The following is a 14,652-nucleotide window of genomic DNA, read 5'->3' as shown; positions in this document are numbered from 1 at the left end:
TTTAGTGTGTGCCAGATTGTAAAAACGACCTTTCAAGTAGATTTTGCACGGATGCGTGACTGATGCGTTGCACAGGTCTGTAGCTGGCTGGATGCTTCTGGTTCACGCGGCTCCCACGCCTCTTTAATAACACTATTTTTCTCTCTGTATCTGTTTCAGAGAATGGTAGAGGAGTGACACAAGTCGAGAGGTTTTACGGTCGTTCTGGCAAGGAATACATGATTGTCAGACGTAATGGGATGTACGAATGTCCCAGTTGCCTGAATTTGTACAAATGGAGGAAATCGATGCTGACCCATTTACGGACTCGATGTAAACAGCTTCCTCGTTTCGAGTGTCCCCACTGTACAATGAAAAACTATCGAAAATCCCATATGATCCGTCACCTATACACCCGTCATCCTCAACTAGAACAAACGTTTTGGGACCGAACGCTCAACAGTTACTTCACAGTCAGTTCGACGATCCAAACTAATTCATCATGACCTGTAGCTCATAATAAAGCTTTTTAATTAATTGACGAATCAGGCTTATTCTTTCTCCATGACCATTTTTCGTTTCGCGTGTAATTACATCTACATGCGTGCGTTACTCTTTTAAACGAAGTTCAAGAGTAAAATGCACCGCTAACGTGATCACTGGATTTGATCACTTTTTGAGTATTACGGTACAGCGATTGCGTAAAACAATATGACTTGCTTAAAGCGATTCTGTTCCACGGACTGACTGAGAAATGTAACGTGACAACACGTGTTCCGTGGAATGCGACGCGTTTAATCTTGTTTTCAGCGAGATCATTCGATTTTTCCCTCGTTTGGGGACGCTTGCTATTTTCTTTTTTGGCGAGCGAACGAGTTTGAAGATTTTTTTAGATTCGTGTTGCGCCTTGCCGCATCGCGACGCATTCGTAAGTTATACGGCCCCGAGCGGCCGGGAGTGAGTATGCTGTTCAGTATTTATGTCTCCGTGTTTCAGGATTGCATAATCTACCGTTGCCGCTCGGACATAACCAAATCTCGATGAGCCGCGCGGAAAATATCGAGTATAGTGATTTGGGATCGAGGAAAACCGTGAAAAAGAGGAGATCGAGAAACGCGTCCGAGAAGAAACCGTTTCAGTGTCAAAAATGTGGCCGCGGTTTCACATTGAAGAGGAACAAAGATCGGCACGTGAACTACGAGTGCGGTCACGAACCGAGGTTTCAATGTCCATACTGCGGCCTCCGTAGCAAGCAAACGTCGCCGATCTACGCCCACATCAGGAAGAAACATCCGGAAGAGGAAGTATTCATTTTTGACATGAAGCTATGAATTTGGGCATCGGGAAGATCCATCCAAGATTCTGGCGATTTCGTCCAGTCCACAGTTACTTACAACCGATGTCGCTTATTCGACTTCGCTCGCTTTCTATGAAGATAACGTATCTTCATACTGTATCCGCTGCACGCGCGTTCAGCGTTTAAACATCGTCGGCAAAGCGACGTGGAACTCCAGCTACCGATTTCGGTCGACTTGTTCGACTTTCGATAAAAATATCTCAAGTAAAATGCTAGTCTCACAGATAAATACATAGATACTAATACGGAGACAGACAGTCACGCTTTGGCCTCTTTTTCCCTCTAGCACAAATGCTGATTACACCGACCTGGTGGACCGCCGTGTTACGTTCTCCGATTAACGTCCGCAGCACGAAGGATGGTCATCACCCGAAGATTAAGATTACAACGATCTCGACTCGCGATAGGCTTAATTATTCTTAACGTACATGTAAGATGCACTTTTCGCTAGTAAATATTACAGAATTAAAAACAAGAGTTAACTCGCTTTAAAAAAAGAAAAAAAGATAGCTCTCGAAAAGATCGAAATTCAGTCAACGTTTACCTCCTAGAAGATCATCTACGAGTTTTTAAGGTATCCTTCCTTCTCCGTTAAAAGCTCAATGCGAATCTGTAGCATGTCACCGTTTGAACCTGACTTAACCACTCCCTACCATATCCTAGAGATTCACTCCGATCTAATTCGTTCCGTGTCCATAAAGGAAAATACTTTCGATTCCAGAACTCGTTCCAATCCCGTTAATTCATTTCCGACTTAAAATACAAATCTATCCTCGGCAAAAGTCTTAAGCCCGACTAATCAGTCACTCTTGAAGTTTCAGATTTCTATGCCGCGGCACCACACTTGGATCTAAACTTCGCTTTACAATCTTGCAAAGGGTTCGAGAACGATGGTAGTAATAGGGAGGTTGGCCAAACCGACCCCAGCGGTATGACCGTGGTACGGACTGTACCAAATTACTACGCTCAGTCGAGGATGAAGAAGGGATCGTTCGCGGACTGCTTCAGGAAGCCGTACGGCTGTCCTAAATGCGGGCTGTGCTACACCGTGAAGGGAAACATGACCAGACACTTGAAGTATGAATGCGGTCAACCGCCGAGATTCCAGTGTCCTTACTGCGATTTTCGTAGCAAACAAACGTCCAACGTGATGTCACACATCAGAACCAGACACACGGAACAGAGGGTTTATGTGGTACATTTGAAGTATGAGAACTGAATGAACGGTCGACGACACCTGAGCGTGTCATCGAGAAATTCTCTGCTCTTGTGTTCTTATTTTTCATTCCTAGAACGAACGATGCCGTGAAAGGCGGCCGAGGGAGATACCGCTCGAAGCGCGATCATATATTTTAGATTATAACGAGACAATCGACCGCTTTTCGCGGTATACAGTTTTCACCACCGACGGCGGACGTCTCTCAATTGTCCACTGTCTATTACGAGATCTCCGCTATCGGTGGATTCTTAGAGGTCCGCCGTTCGCGATGGAAACAGATTATCAATATTATCGACTATGATTTTCATCGTTACTAATTTTACCCATAGTAATGATGAAACGATTGTCGAGGATTTTAAGATAATCTGTTGATAACATAGTCCATATACTGATTTCTATAAAATACTGGATAGTGGATTTGTCATAAGTTCACATTCACCACCCAGTGTTCTACAGAGATCAGTGAGTCCGTCCGAACGAACGCTACCTTTTAGAAGCTTTATATTCATAAAAATAATTTATCTACAGTCCTTGGCCATCGAAATAGAATTACGTACATGTGACTATTTGAGGATTTGAACTCTATGTTCATTGTTAATTAATTATTAATTAATCTCTTGACATGGAGAGAATGTTGTAATTATATTTTAATTTTCTGTGTAAGACTTACGCATTCATTCAATTCACTTCAATAAAAATATCTTGATGATCGTCATAAGCAAAATAAAAACGAAAACTACGGTTTTCCATTTTTTGTTTTCAGAAAGTACGACGTATAATATTGAATAATACGTATAGAAGTTAATCAGAAATTGATAACGAAAACGTTCGGTAGTGGTGATCCTATTTCGATTACCAGAGTTCTTATGACACGTACATATAACATACATACAATTATACATACATATATACATACTCCATACTCCCTTACACACATTATACACGTACACATAAATATATATATATATATATATATATATATATATATATATATTTTTCGTTGTTACCGAATTTTTAAATGTTTCATAAAATTTGTGAACGGCCGTTCAATGAACGATAATAATTGTTTTGGACCGGGACGATGCTCAAGCGAAATTTAGGATACCGGATGCGTTCGTGTCGATTAGCTTATCGTGCGTTATAAGAAAGATAATAAAAAAGCACGTTTTTCGTGTTTTCTACGATTAACGAGGAATGATCTCATCGACCCATGATTTATCGGGGTCAGAACGAACTAACGTAACGATGTTTTAAGTACAAGTGCATTTAAAAGTTCCACGATGCGTACGCTCTGTCCAGTGAAACGTTTTTCGATTCCTAGACGTCCTATTAGATGAAGTCATATGTTTTCTAAAAAAAAAAAATAAGAAAACTCGATATAAGAATAATGAGAACATTATTAATAATAATAATAAAAATAGTAATAATAATAATAAAAATAACGATGACCTTAATCACGAGACCCTTGACGTTCGTAGTAGCGGCAGAAATGAATTCAGAACAGGATTAAATTGAAATCGAGAATAATAACAGGAAACTAATTGAATCCAGTGAACTATGTGATTAAAGTTCGGAAAGGTTGCGAACACGCGTTTGTTGTAGTTATTTAAAAGTTGTTTCGTGTCATTTTTGCGTCCGACGTGTTGGATGTTGTTAGGGAGGAGACGGTGGGAAACGTATTTTTCAAACAAGAACTACCTATACGTTCTCAGTATGTTTCCTGTGCAAAGACTGAATAGTACAGGGTGAAGCGGTCGGGGCAAACGTTTTCTCTTGTTCTTGTTTCGTCGATTGGCAACAATAATAATTACACTGCGAACTTTTATCCAATAATTACGTCTCTCTAATACCGTTTTATTAAAAATGAAATGAAAATAGGTACTCTACTTCAAATTTTCTACATTACTTCACTCTAAATATTTTGAAAACACATAAATAATTATAATTCTCCAATAATTATCAACTATATACACGTTCGCAGTCTAATGACAAAACTACAGTTGCGAAATACGAAGGTCTCTGTTTCATTTGCATTTAAGTACACGTGCACAAGCGTATTTAAACGAATTGATTATTTCTAATATGTGGGTATTCGTACTCATTGTTTTTTAACTATTAGCATATACACGTCTCACAAACCGAAATAGTTTAAAATTATACATAGTTTCGTTTAAATTACAATAAATATATGTGTGCACTTAATACAAATCGGGTATCCACGTACTAAGAATTAGACGGATCGACGTAAGCATACGTTTCTGAACACGAAGTAACACGCAATCGACCGTGCAGAAAATGATCTCGTTCAAAGCATACTATCGAACGTTCGACGAGAGTTCGTCGTTCTTCGTGTTCCGATATCGAGATACAATTTTCTTTAATTCTCGCTGTTCTACCTACACCTAGACGTTTGACGTTAGTGGCCGACTGTTTTTGTTGCTGTGATATTGTTAAAAGAGGAAAGAGTGTTGTAGCGTTAAGTGCGTTTAATTAATAAGCGTAAGAAGCGTTCGTCGTATGAACAGATTGTTCTTTCTCTGTTCGGTCCCGTAACGGTCACGAATAAATGTTCCCGAGTAACGTTCGATGTCTAAGGAAAAAGGAAACAAAAGAAAAAGCGAAAAAAAAAACAGCAGTTGCTATACACCCTGCATTCCACAATGTTTTCTGATGTCGTGTATCGTCGCTGTGGAATTGTAAAATACAATTAATAAATTGATGTTTAAACACTCTCGTTCTATCTAAGCTTTACTGATTCCGCGTACATTAATCTTCATCTATGTCGTATCATGCACCGCTCCATTCACTATGTTCTTTTAATTCCTCATACTTTCTTTGTTGTGTGCGTGTTGCTTATTTCTCCCGGTTCTGTGTTTTGCTTTATTTACCCCCTTTCTAGACTCAAAGTTTCTGTCACCGACTCTGCTTCCCTTCATCGACATATGCGATTTTCTCAACGGTCGTATCGACTTTTAAACAACAATCAATTACGAACTCGTCGAACGGACGTTCACCGTGTTCCATCTTTTGTTTTCAGATCTCTTCATGCTGGACACGGTGATGAACATGGTACCGATGCACGGCAAGATGATGATGAACCCGTGCCACGCACGTTACTACTGTCCGAAGTGTCTACACAGTTTCTCAATGAAAAGCAATCGCAATCGGCACTACAAGTATGAGTGTGGATACGAGCCCAGGTTCAAGTGTCCTTACTGTGACTTGAGGAGCAAACAGACGTCGCAAATTTACTCGCACATTCGGAAGAAGCACCCGGACGAGACAGTTTGCGTCATCGATCTCAAACAGAATTAGTGATCTTTTTGCTTGTACACGTTGATGATAACAAACATAACAATAAAACTTTTTATGCTACCACCGATATCGCTCCTACGTCCTACCTCGTGGTCAACTTGTTACCACCGTCTCGCTTCCATCATTCTTTTCCTCTCTCCATCCAGGATTACTGAGTGCGACAATTGATTCCTGTCGAACAGTCGTGTTATTAGATCTAACGTTGTGCTCATTTGTTTTTCAGTGGAACCACCGTATGAGTTGGCGTTGCTGTATGGAAATTACGGATTTAGTCAATGTCCCATCGAGGACGAATACAATGCATCTACGAATAACACCTACGGATCGATTCCCAAATGGACGATACATAAAAACAACAAGAACAGGACCTGCGTATGCCCCAAATGCGGAAATAGTTACACAGTGCCTAAGAGTTTGAATCGTCATCTTCGTTACGAGTGCGGTGTCGCACCGAGATTTAAATGCCCTTACTGCAATATGCGCGGCAAGCAAAAGAGTCACGTGACAGAGCACATACGTAGGAAACATTCGGGTCAACGCGTCTACACAATCGATTTGTCCTGATGAGTTCCGTTCCTCTTTCTTTATATCTCATTTTCTCTCTTCCTTTCTCCTTCTTTATTTCTATGCTACATCGATTTTAACGGTTACGATCATATCTGAAAAAACTGGTGATATTAGTTTCAAGGACAGATCTACCTCTCGATGACGTTACCGTCGATGTTTCTTACTATTGTACGTGCTTTTTCCGAGCGAGATTGGTCCGGAGCATGCAGCAGCGGACTTTAACGAATGTACATGTGACATGAGAATAAAAGTACTGGCTATGAAACTGCATTGGATTCAAGCGAACATTCCGTTCATCCGTCGGTGGTCAATCATGAACGCGCAGTCCGCGCGTCCTCTGTTTTTCTTTGTTCCTCTCCGAGGCTGCCCTGGGTTCGCCTCTCAAAGATACTGACAACGCCAGCTTGCGTTTGAGGTCTTCTTGGGAACAAGGTGGCGGGAATACGCAAAATAACTCGCGATATAACCCGATCCTCTCTCTTCCTTTTTATAACGAATAATCGCTTTCATCATATATACACATATATATATATTTTTCTCTTTTAATTTTGTTCCACTGTTTTTTTTTTTCGATCGGTCGCGCGAACACGACCCGAGATCGCGACTAATCCCGTTTCCTGTTTACTTTTCTTTTTTTAGACACGAAGAGGATCAAGATCGAAGCCGACCTGGAGAACCTGTGCTCGGTGGTGATGGAAGAGACGAAGGACTACGATCTAGAAGAAGAGAAGCCGCTCGGCTCGAGGAGGCGGAGAGGCACCGCTTTTCGAGACATCGAGAGGCACACGTGTTCTAGGTGCTCGAAGAGTTACATACACGCGTGGCATTTGAAAAGACACACCAAGTTCGAGTGCGGGCAAGAGCCGAGGGTTCAGTGTCCTTATTGTGCCGCGCGGATGAAGCAACGCGGCCACGTATACAGACACATCCGTCAGTGCCATCGCGGTCAGAACGTTTACGTGATCGATTTGAACTAGAGTGGTCACGGCTACCGACGTGCATCGAGAGACACGCGTGTCCGCGTGTATCGAACGTACCCTTTCAAATCCGGATACGTTTAATAAACTTGTACGCGTGGTATTAAACGCGTATGGAACGAAGATGAACTTCGTCGTGATAACTCTTAGAAACCTTTCTCTGCGACGTTCAATAAACGGATCAACGATGAAGACGTCGTCGACTTCTAACTGGAGATAGGAAAATTGGAACTTTCTTTTATGTTACGTCGTTGCCAAAAATACTTTATTCGGAAACGTCATAAATAAATATTATCTTTATTGTAATCTAGATACGATTTAGAAATACAATTTCGACGTTCATCCTTTCTACGAATGCCATTGTGTTGACGGTTTTTATTTTATTTGTCACGTGTTGCTGGAACATTGTTGTGAAAATTCAATAAATTGAAAGAGTGATACACACTGTTGCGCACATATATATGCTTTGCGCTTTCGTCAGTCCGACTCCCTTGATTAATCAACGATAGTGGGAACACGCGCGATTCTAATCGGCATATTTGATTTCAGGTTTGCGTCGAAGCGCGTTCTTTAACGTCGGGACGGGCGCGTTGTGCCGAGGCGCGAGGATTCGCATGATGAGGCACGAACGCTGTCTCGGAGAGAACGAATCGTTTCCCTCGAATCTCTGTCCGAAATGTTACGCGAAATTCGATCGGTTACACGACCTCCGTTTGCACATGATTCAAGCGTGTGGGTTGGAGTCGAGGAAGATATGCCCGTATTGCGACAACTTCGTCGCAAGTACCATCGAGCAGGTTCACCAACATATCGATCATCGTCACCCGAATATGGGTCGAGCGGTGCTTGAAGTGTATAACATGAGCTAAAACTGAGCGGGATACTTTCACATGTTGGCTAAACATCGTCCTCGCGAAATTTTCGGCTTGTTTCAGAGACACAAAATGGATGGAACACGTGTATCATTATGGTATACATGTGCAAAGTGGTTTTTAAAAACGTTTAACATAAAATAGTTCGATGTCGAAGTATTGCTTAAAAACCATCACGTACGCGTATATAATAATAATAATAATAATAATAATAATAATAATAATAATAATAATAATAATTCATAAGGTGATAATAAAAGTGTGAGACATTTTTGACTAGCATAGGTATTTAAATCGCCTCTATTGTATCTCAATAAACATATTTTTCTTTCAACAAAGTATAGAAAGATAAAAGGAATGAAGAATTGACCCGGCGTAAGAGTAGCCTCGATGTGTACCATATTGAAACGTAATTAAAGTGTTTTAGACTGTAGTTAACTGGGTTTTCTTGTTTCTGACAAAGCATCTCCCAATCTTCAAAAAGAGTCGCCCGTTTATGCTCGTCAACTAACAAACCCCGTTTTCTTCTTCCTGTGACTTGCAGACGTACCGATCCCGTGTATGGCTATGCCGAAGAGCTATCAGAGGAATTGCAGCTACCCGATGATGCCGTTGATCAAGGACCTGGCTACGCTTTGGATGGCGAAGCGAGTCGAGTTCCCGTATCGATGCGAGACCTGCGGCAAGGGATATCAACATCGGGCGACGTTGGTCAGGCACACTAGGCACGAGTGCGGCAAGGAGCCGCAGTTCAAATGTCCTTATTGCACCCACAGGACGAAGCAACGCGGCAATCTTTATCAGCACATTCGCACCAATCATCCCGGCAAGAACGTGTTCTCGAGCAGCATCTAGAAGGCTTGAAACCGATTTTACCTCCATCCTGCTTTCGTTCACTTCCCTCCTAATACTCAAACGACGATGTATCGATGATTTCGATGCACGCGCTGAACAACTAATGGTTTGCACCATACTACTCGCAAACTGTTTCTTAGTAACCGTAACTTAAGATCGTGGTTCTTCTCTAGCTCTGCCACTTCTTACGATGGAGGCTGACTCGTAGATGGAGAATAGTCTCTAGTTGAACGTTGTAACGCTGATAGGGATTACTTAGGCAGCAGTTCAAACGATTGCCATTCGACATTGTAAGCGCAATAATTGTATAAAACGATATGTGCCAAATCAATAATAGCGAAAGAATAAAGAGCGACTTTTGTTAAAGGGTTTGATACTCTCTGACCCGACACGATGTTTAGCTCCTTCGCGATCCACAATGCACGGAATCCTGAACTGTTTGAATCCCGCGGGAGTAAGCGATCTAACGAGAGGATTTTATTTCTTTTTATAGAAATATCTGAAGAGCCCATGTATCGTTACCACGGAAGAGCGTGCCAGCACAAGTTGCTGTCGTTGACCTCGATCGGTCAAAGCTTCAAGATACCCCAGATATCGAGTACCTGCTTGGACAAGAAGCCGGGTTGCTTCCGATGTCCAAAGTGTGGCAAAGGTTACCGTTGGTTTAGGAACATGAAGAATCACCTGAAGATTGAGTGCGGCAAGGATCCGAAGGAATGTTGCCCGTACTGCCCGCACAGAACAAAATACAAGAGCAGCTTGCGGAAGCACATCTTCCGTATTCACTTGAGAACAGCGTCTCGCGAATACCGTGAAACTGACAATTCCCAATGTAACCAATAAAGTATCGTTCTTGTTTCTTGCGGCGTTAAGTCGCACCGACTGCAGTAGTCATTAGCGACTGGGAACAATGGGACTTTGGTGAAATGTGGAACTGTGAGTGATCAAATTTATGAGATGAAACTGAGCTTACGTTTTAGGTGGATTTTGAACTGCCAGGATACCGCGGTTGGAATAAGAAAATAAATTACTGATTCACGGACATAGGCGTTGAAATTCATTCTATGCATTCGCGATCTCGATCTTTATTTGAAATTGACGTTCGTCGTGGGAGAGGAAATCGGAACGTGGTCCTTTCACTTTTGTGAGGGTGTGAAAATTGTTTTGCACGTTGTGCTAACCAACATTTCTGTTTTAGGTTCGGCTGGCTGCCCAAAGCGAGTGTGACTTCATCAAAAATTTCGCGCAGACACTCTATCAACTTGTCACACCGTCCGTCATTTGAAGAGGAACTTGAAGACATTTTTGCAGACAACGAACAGACATTGTTTTTAGCGATTATGATAAAGTTGTGTTACAACAATTCTCTCTCCTGACAATAAAGCAATTTTCCCTAATTCCTGAAAATTAGCCTCTTTCGTTGCATCTATTGCAAATACGTTCAATCCTGATGCTACGGATACAGACACGTGTTGCGATTATGTAATAGAATAGAATTCTATTCAGAATTATATTCCATTGGATAATAAGTGTCGATTTAGAGTTGCTTACGTCTTTTATCTACGACGATTCTATTTCGCAGATTTTCGAACAAGGAGCTATCCAAGGCGCAGCAGTAACGTAAGTAAGAACGCGCGTGCACGAGTACACGAACACAGGTGTGTTAGCATCGTTGTTTCCTAGTTGCTCGAAAATAAAGGGCCGTTCTCTTCGAGAAAATTTCGTATGAGCATTGATTCGTTCTCGGAGTTACGATCCCGAAGCATCTATAAGTGGACACGCTTTGCGAATCGTTTCTCGAAGAACGCAACGTCCCGCGACCGAATCTGACGACCGAACGAAACAGTCGTCACGTTCCGCCGCGTGATATTCTAATAATCCGGCAAAAGGCATGCGCTTCGATGTCTAGAAGCTAGCCGCTGCGTAATCCCAATCTTTCCTCTCTTTCGATCCAGCTGATTGACCTCCTGCGAACCCGCGTTCCTAGCATGGGCTAATCGTTTCTTTAATCGTGATTTCTTTCCAGATGCTCCCCTATTTCCGATCGTGAGGCCACGTTTGCACGTTTGTCCGCGTTGCGGGCAAATGTACTCCTGGGCGTCGAACCTGCGGAAGCACCTGAAGATGGGTTGCGGAATGGTCACGTTCGAGACGCACTTCTCCTGCCAATACTGTCCTTACAGATCGCGGATCGAGGCCTCGTTTCTCAAGCACCTGCTCTCGGTGCACAACATCAAATAGGCCGGGATTCGCTGAACGTTACCCGTTACGATGTCCACGACTATTCTCGTTCAGCGATATGTATGTATTTTCGTGTGAGCCCAGAATCGCGTTGGAACTTCACTTCCGTACTTTGGATCGACATTTTGTTTCGTTTACGTTTTTGATCGGAACGGTGCGGTGTTTAAAACTCATCGAGATCAGAAGGAAATTCGAGGATTTTACAGTTCGAATTTTACGGGACTGCAACATACCTCGAGTGTTTATAACTATTGACATTGACACTATTGGAAACTGGTGTCTCACGATGCCATATGACAACCATAATCGTATACTTGAGTGAACCAAATCTAGTCTAAAGGCTGTTTCTTTTTCTTGTTTTGTAATATTTATCGACGATCGATCTCGATTCGTGCGTTTCAAATTCATTGAACGGCACACGTACAACGGTTCGTCCGGTTCGATTGAACAAACGCATCGTAATTCCTATTTTCGTTAAATTGCTGGTGGTAACGTTGGTGACAATCGAATCGATCATCGATAGTTAGCCCATTCTTGTCGGTAGAACTGAACAGAGATTCGTGAAATTATGTCACTCCGTTAGCTTTTATCGAGTGCGAACTGCATGGAGATTTTTTCATACCTATCGTCACGGATTTTCACCGTATCGGCGAGAATAACGCTAGCGCAATTTAAACTCTAGCAGCCGGTTTCCTACCTGTTTGATATCGAAGCGACCGTAGTAGGGATAAGCATAGAAATCGTTCGCGAGACTTAGCGAGCGCCATGATTTTCAACTAACAATTACGACGTTGTAAGTACGTTCGTTGCATTCTGCGTGTTTTGGTTACAAGAACTCACGAAGGGACGAGAACGAAAATGAAATGCTTCGCCGTCGTGTCTCCTTGTCCGAACGAGCACCGTCAGCTTCTGCGTCGACAAATCAGGTTCGACGAACTGCAAAGACACATATCTAAGAAATTCACCGTTTAGCATAACACGTACTCTACGAGAGAGATGAAAGACGAAGGATAACCGATGGATCTCTTCACCCTGTCCGCTTTTTCATTTAAACCCGAGGCACGAATGTGCAAAAAATGGGACAAACGGCGAATAATTGGTCCAAAGATGCAATCCACGGACTAATGTGATGAATATGTTCATAATTGATCTCAAACAAATTTTTTCCTCGTGTCAACAATTTTGAAATCATTCGAGTTGGCGTTTCAACTTCAATCCTGGAGCGTAACTGTCAGACTATGCAAATTTATGATTTAGTCCGATGTAGCTATTGACGGAAATCAAGTAGTGAATGTCAGTCACCTTTCATCTCATTCTTTGTATAATCCTACGAACGTGGACGACGAAATCGTACTTGTTATCGATAGTTTAGAGGGAATAATGTAATGAATCATTTTGTCTACGATGCATGACGATCTAGTCTATCTTATCCATTCGATATGATTCGATGGATCCGTAGATCTGTTAGGTCGAGCAAGAATGCTGCGCAGTGGTGGTTAAGTGTTCCTGTGTAACGATGTCCGGCAGTCGATTGCTTTTTAAATAAATACCTGTGTACAGATTCAACCTTTTTTAACAGATTCCCTCGAGGAACGTCCCATTCCGTTTACTTTCACATTATATTTATGTTTCTCTCATCTGTCTCTGATCCAACAGTCGAACTGTTTATAAAATCAATCGATAATTGCTTCTAATCAATTCACGCTCTGAGGCAATTAGAAAATTCTATGAACGGAGGGACAAAACCGATTTTTAGTATAGATCAAGGATCATAGGGTCTTACAGAACAAACTGTGATTCATTCGAGTATCAGAAAATATTTTGTTACAGGAAGAAGGAACACTTGTCGTGACGAAGAGGAGGGAAAAGGAAAAAGAAATAAAATCGTTGTCACTTGATTTGCACGTGAGACTCGTTCTTATTGTTAGAGCAATTTTAATCCCTTCCCGCTTGGTTCTTTGTTTCCTTATCGATTGTGTTTCGTGCAAATAAATTGTTTCGACACAATCTCATCGCTAATACAGACCTAGAAACACATTGTTTACAAACGATTTCCAACTATGTTTTCAGGAATGCTTTACAGCTATCTCGTTGGACTTTCAATTGCATATAGAAAATGCAATACGTCTTAGGTGATAAATTTCTTTTATCGAGGCAAACGTTTCCAGGTCTGTAAGGCGGAGAATCGTTAGACAATGGGAGAATGACGTAAAAGGTTTTCATGCCTAGAGCAGAATTAATGACGAATCGGATTTTGTGTTTCAGGTGAACTGGTTCTTTGGGAGGAGTATTCGGTGTATGATCCTGCGACAATGACTGATACTGGGGATTTCGGCTCTGAGAGATCCTCCAACGTGAGAATCTTTAAATCAAGTCCCAAACGCTCACAAATACTCCGAAACAAGAACGTAAATCCACTCACGGGCAGGTACAAATGCTCCAAATGTTCAAAGTCGTATCGCTGGAAGCATCATTTAGTGGAACACATGAAAGTCTCCTGCGGTCAGAAGAAAGCCGAGTGCTGTCCTTACTGTAGCTACAAAAGCAACCGGAAGTGGAACCTCAAGTCTCACATCAGGAGGATGCACGCGGATATTTAAACGCTTTTCTTCGGATCCATGGCTGTGCTTCACGTTTCTCATAATCCTTCGGTCGAATTTGTTAATAAAAGGAACTGTTCGTTGCAGTGTGATTGTGACCAAACGTTCCCAATACTGTTTCCTCTCTTTCCTTCATTTTTTAATTCAATGTAACAAGTTTATTTAAATGGACTCTCGAGGTCCGGCAAGAATTAGGTTTAAATTTGTCTTACAGTTGCGATTAATTTATGTTACAGGACAACATTGAGATTGTTCAGCAGATGAAATGTGATTTCAAACACGTGAAATCGACCATCGAAGTAGAATCTAATAAGTTACCCTTAAGAAAAGCGACTATCGTGTTTCCATCGTTGCAATCAGTTAAGAATTCCAAGAGTAATAAGTATACAATTGGGAAATAATTTTTAACAAGTTTCGACCAGAAATGTTACTTCTATCAACTTTGAATTAAGGAAATTTTGTAAATAAAGTATATCTCGTGTCTTAATGTACTTATAATCGATACAATGTGTATATATTGTATGTTGTACTAATTACTTTTCTTCGTTGGAACTTCAAGAAAGAAAGAAGAAAGAAACGGCGTTGTATTATGAAAAAACCGATAACATTAGATGTGTCGTATTCATTGAGCGAAATAACTTAAAAATACTGCATGATCATCCGAATCATT

The 14,652-nt window shown here is 41.5% G+C and overlaps 1 protein-coding gene across 30 annotated transcripts in view; it reads left to right on the top strand.

The window, feature by feature from the left end:
- The window catches only part of LOC108629209 (longitudinals lacking protein), a 140,619-nt gene that overhangs the window by 52,577 nt on the left and 73,390 nt on the right, over window positions 1-14,652 (top strand). Inside the window, exon 7 of one of the 30 annotated variants that reach the window (XM_018031718.2) lies at window positions 13,648-14,641. The exons of 22 other annotated variants lie outside the window; for them this stretch is intronic. In XM_018031718.2, the coding sequence (XP_017887207.1) occupies window positions 13,648-13,982 (335 nt within the window). In that variant the 3' untranslated portion in view covers window positions 13,983-14,641. Of the gene's footprint in view, window positions 1-159; window positions 525-5,592; window positions 5,938-6,093; window positions 6,703-7,076; window positions 7,873-8,830; window positions 9,508-9,634; window positions 10,161-11,167; window positions 12,949-13,647; window positions 14,642-14,652 lie in introns of those variants that run through there. 7 more of the 30 variants (XM_018031744.2, XM_018031712.2, XM_018031723.2 and 4 more) reach the window with 7 other exon arrangements.

The sequence above is a fragment of the Ceratina calcarata genome, unplaced genomic scaffold (genome assembly GCF_001652005.2).
Source record: "Ceratina calcarata isolate Rehan_Ccalc_2016 unplaced genomic scaffold, ASM165200v1 scaffold557.2, whole genome shotgun sequence".
Lineage (NCBI taxonomy): Eukaryota > Metazoa > Arthropoda > Insecta > Hymenoptera > Apidae > Ceratina > Ceratina calcarata.
The sequence above is the reverse complement of the archived record's forward strand: the minus strand, read 5'-3'. Positions and strand labels throughout refer to the sequence as shown.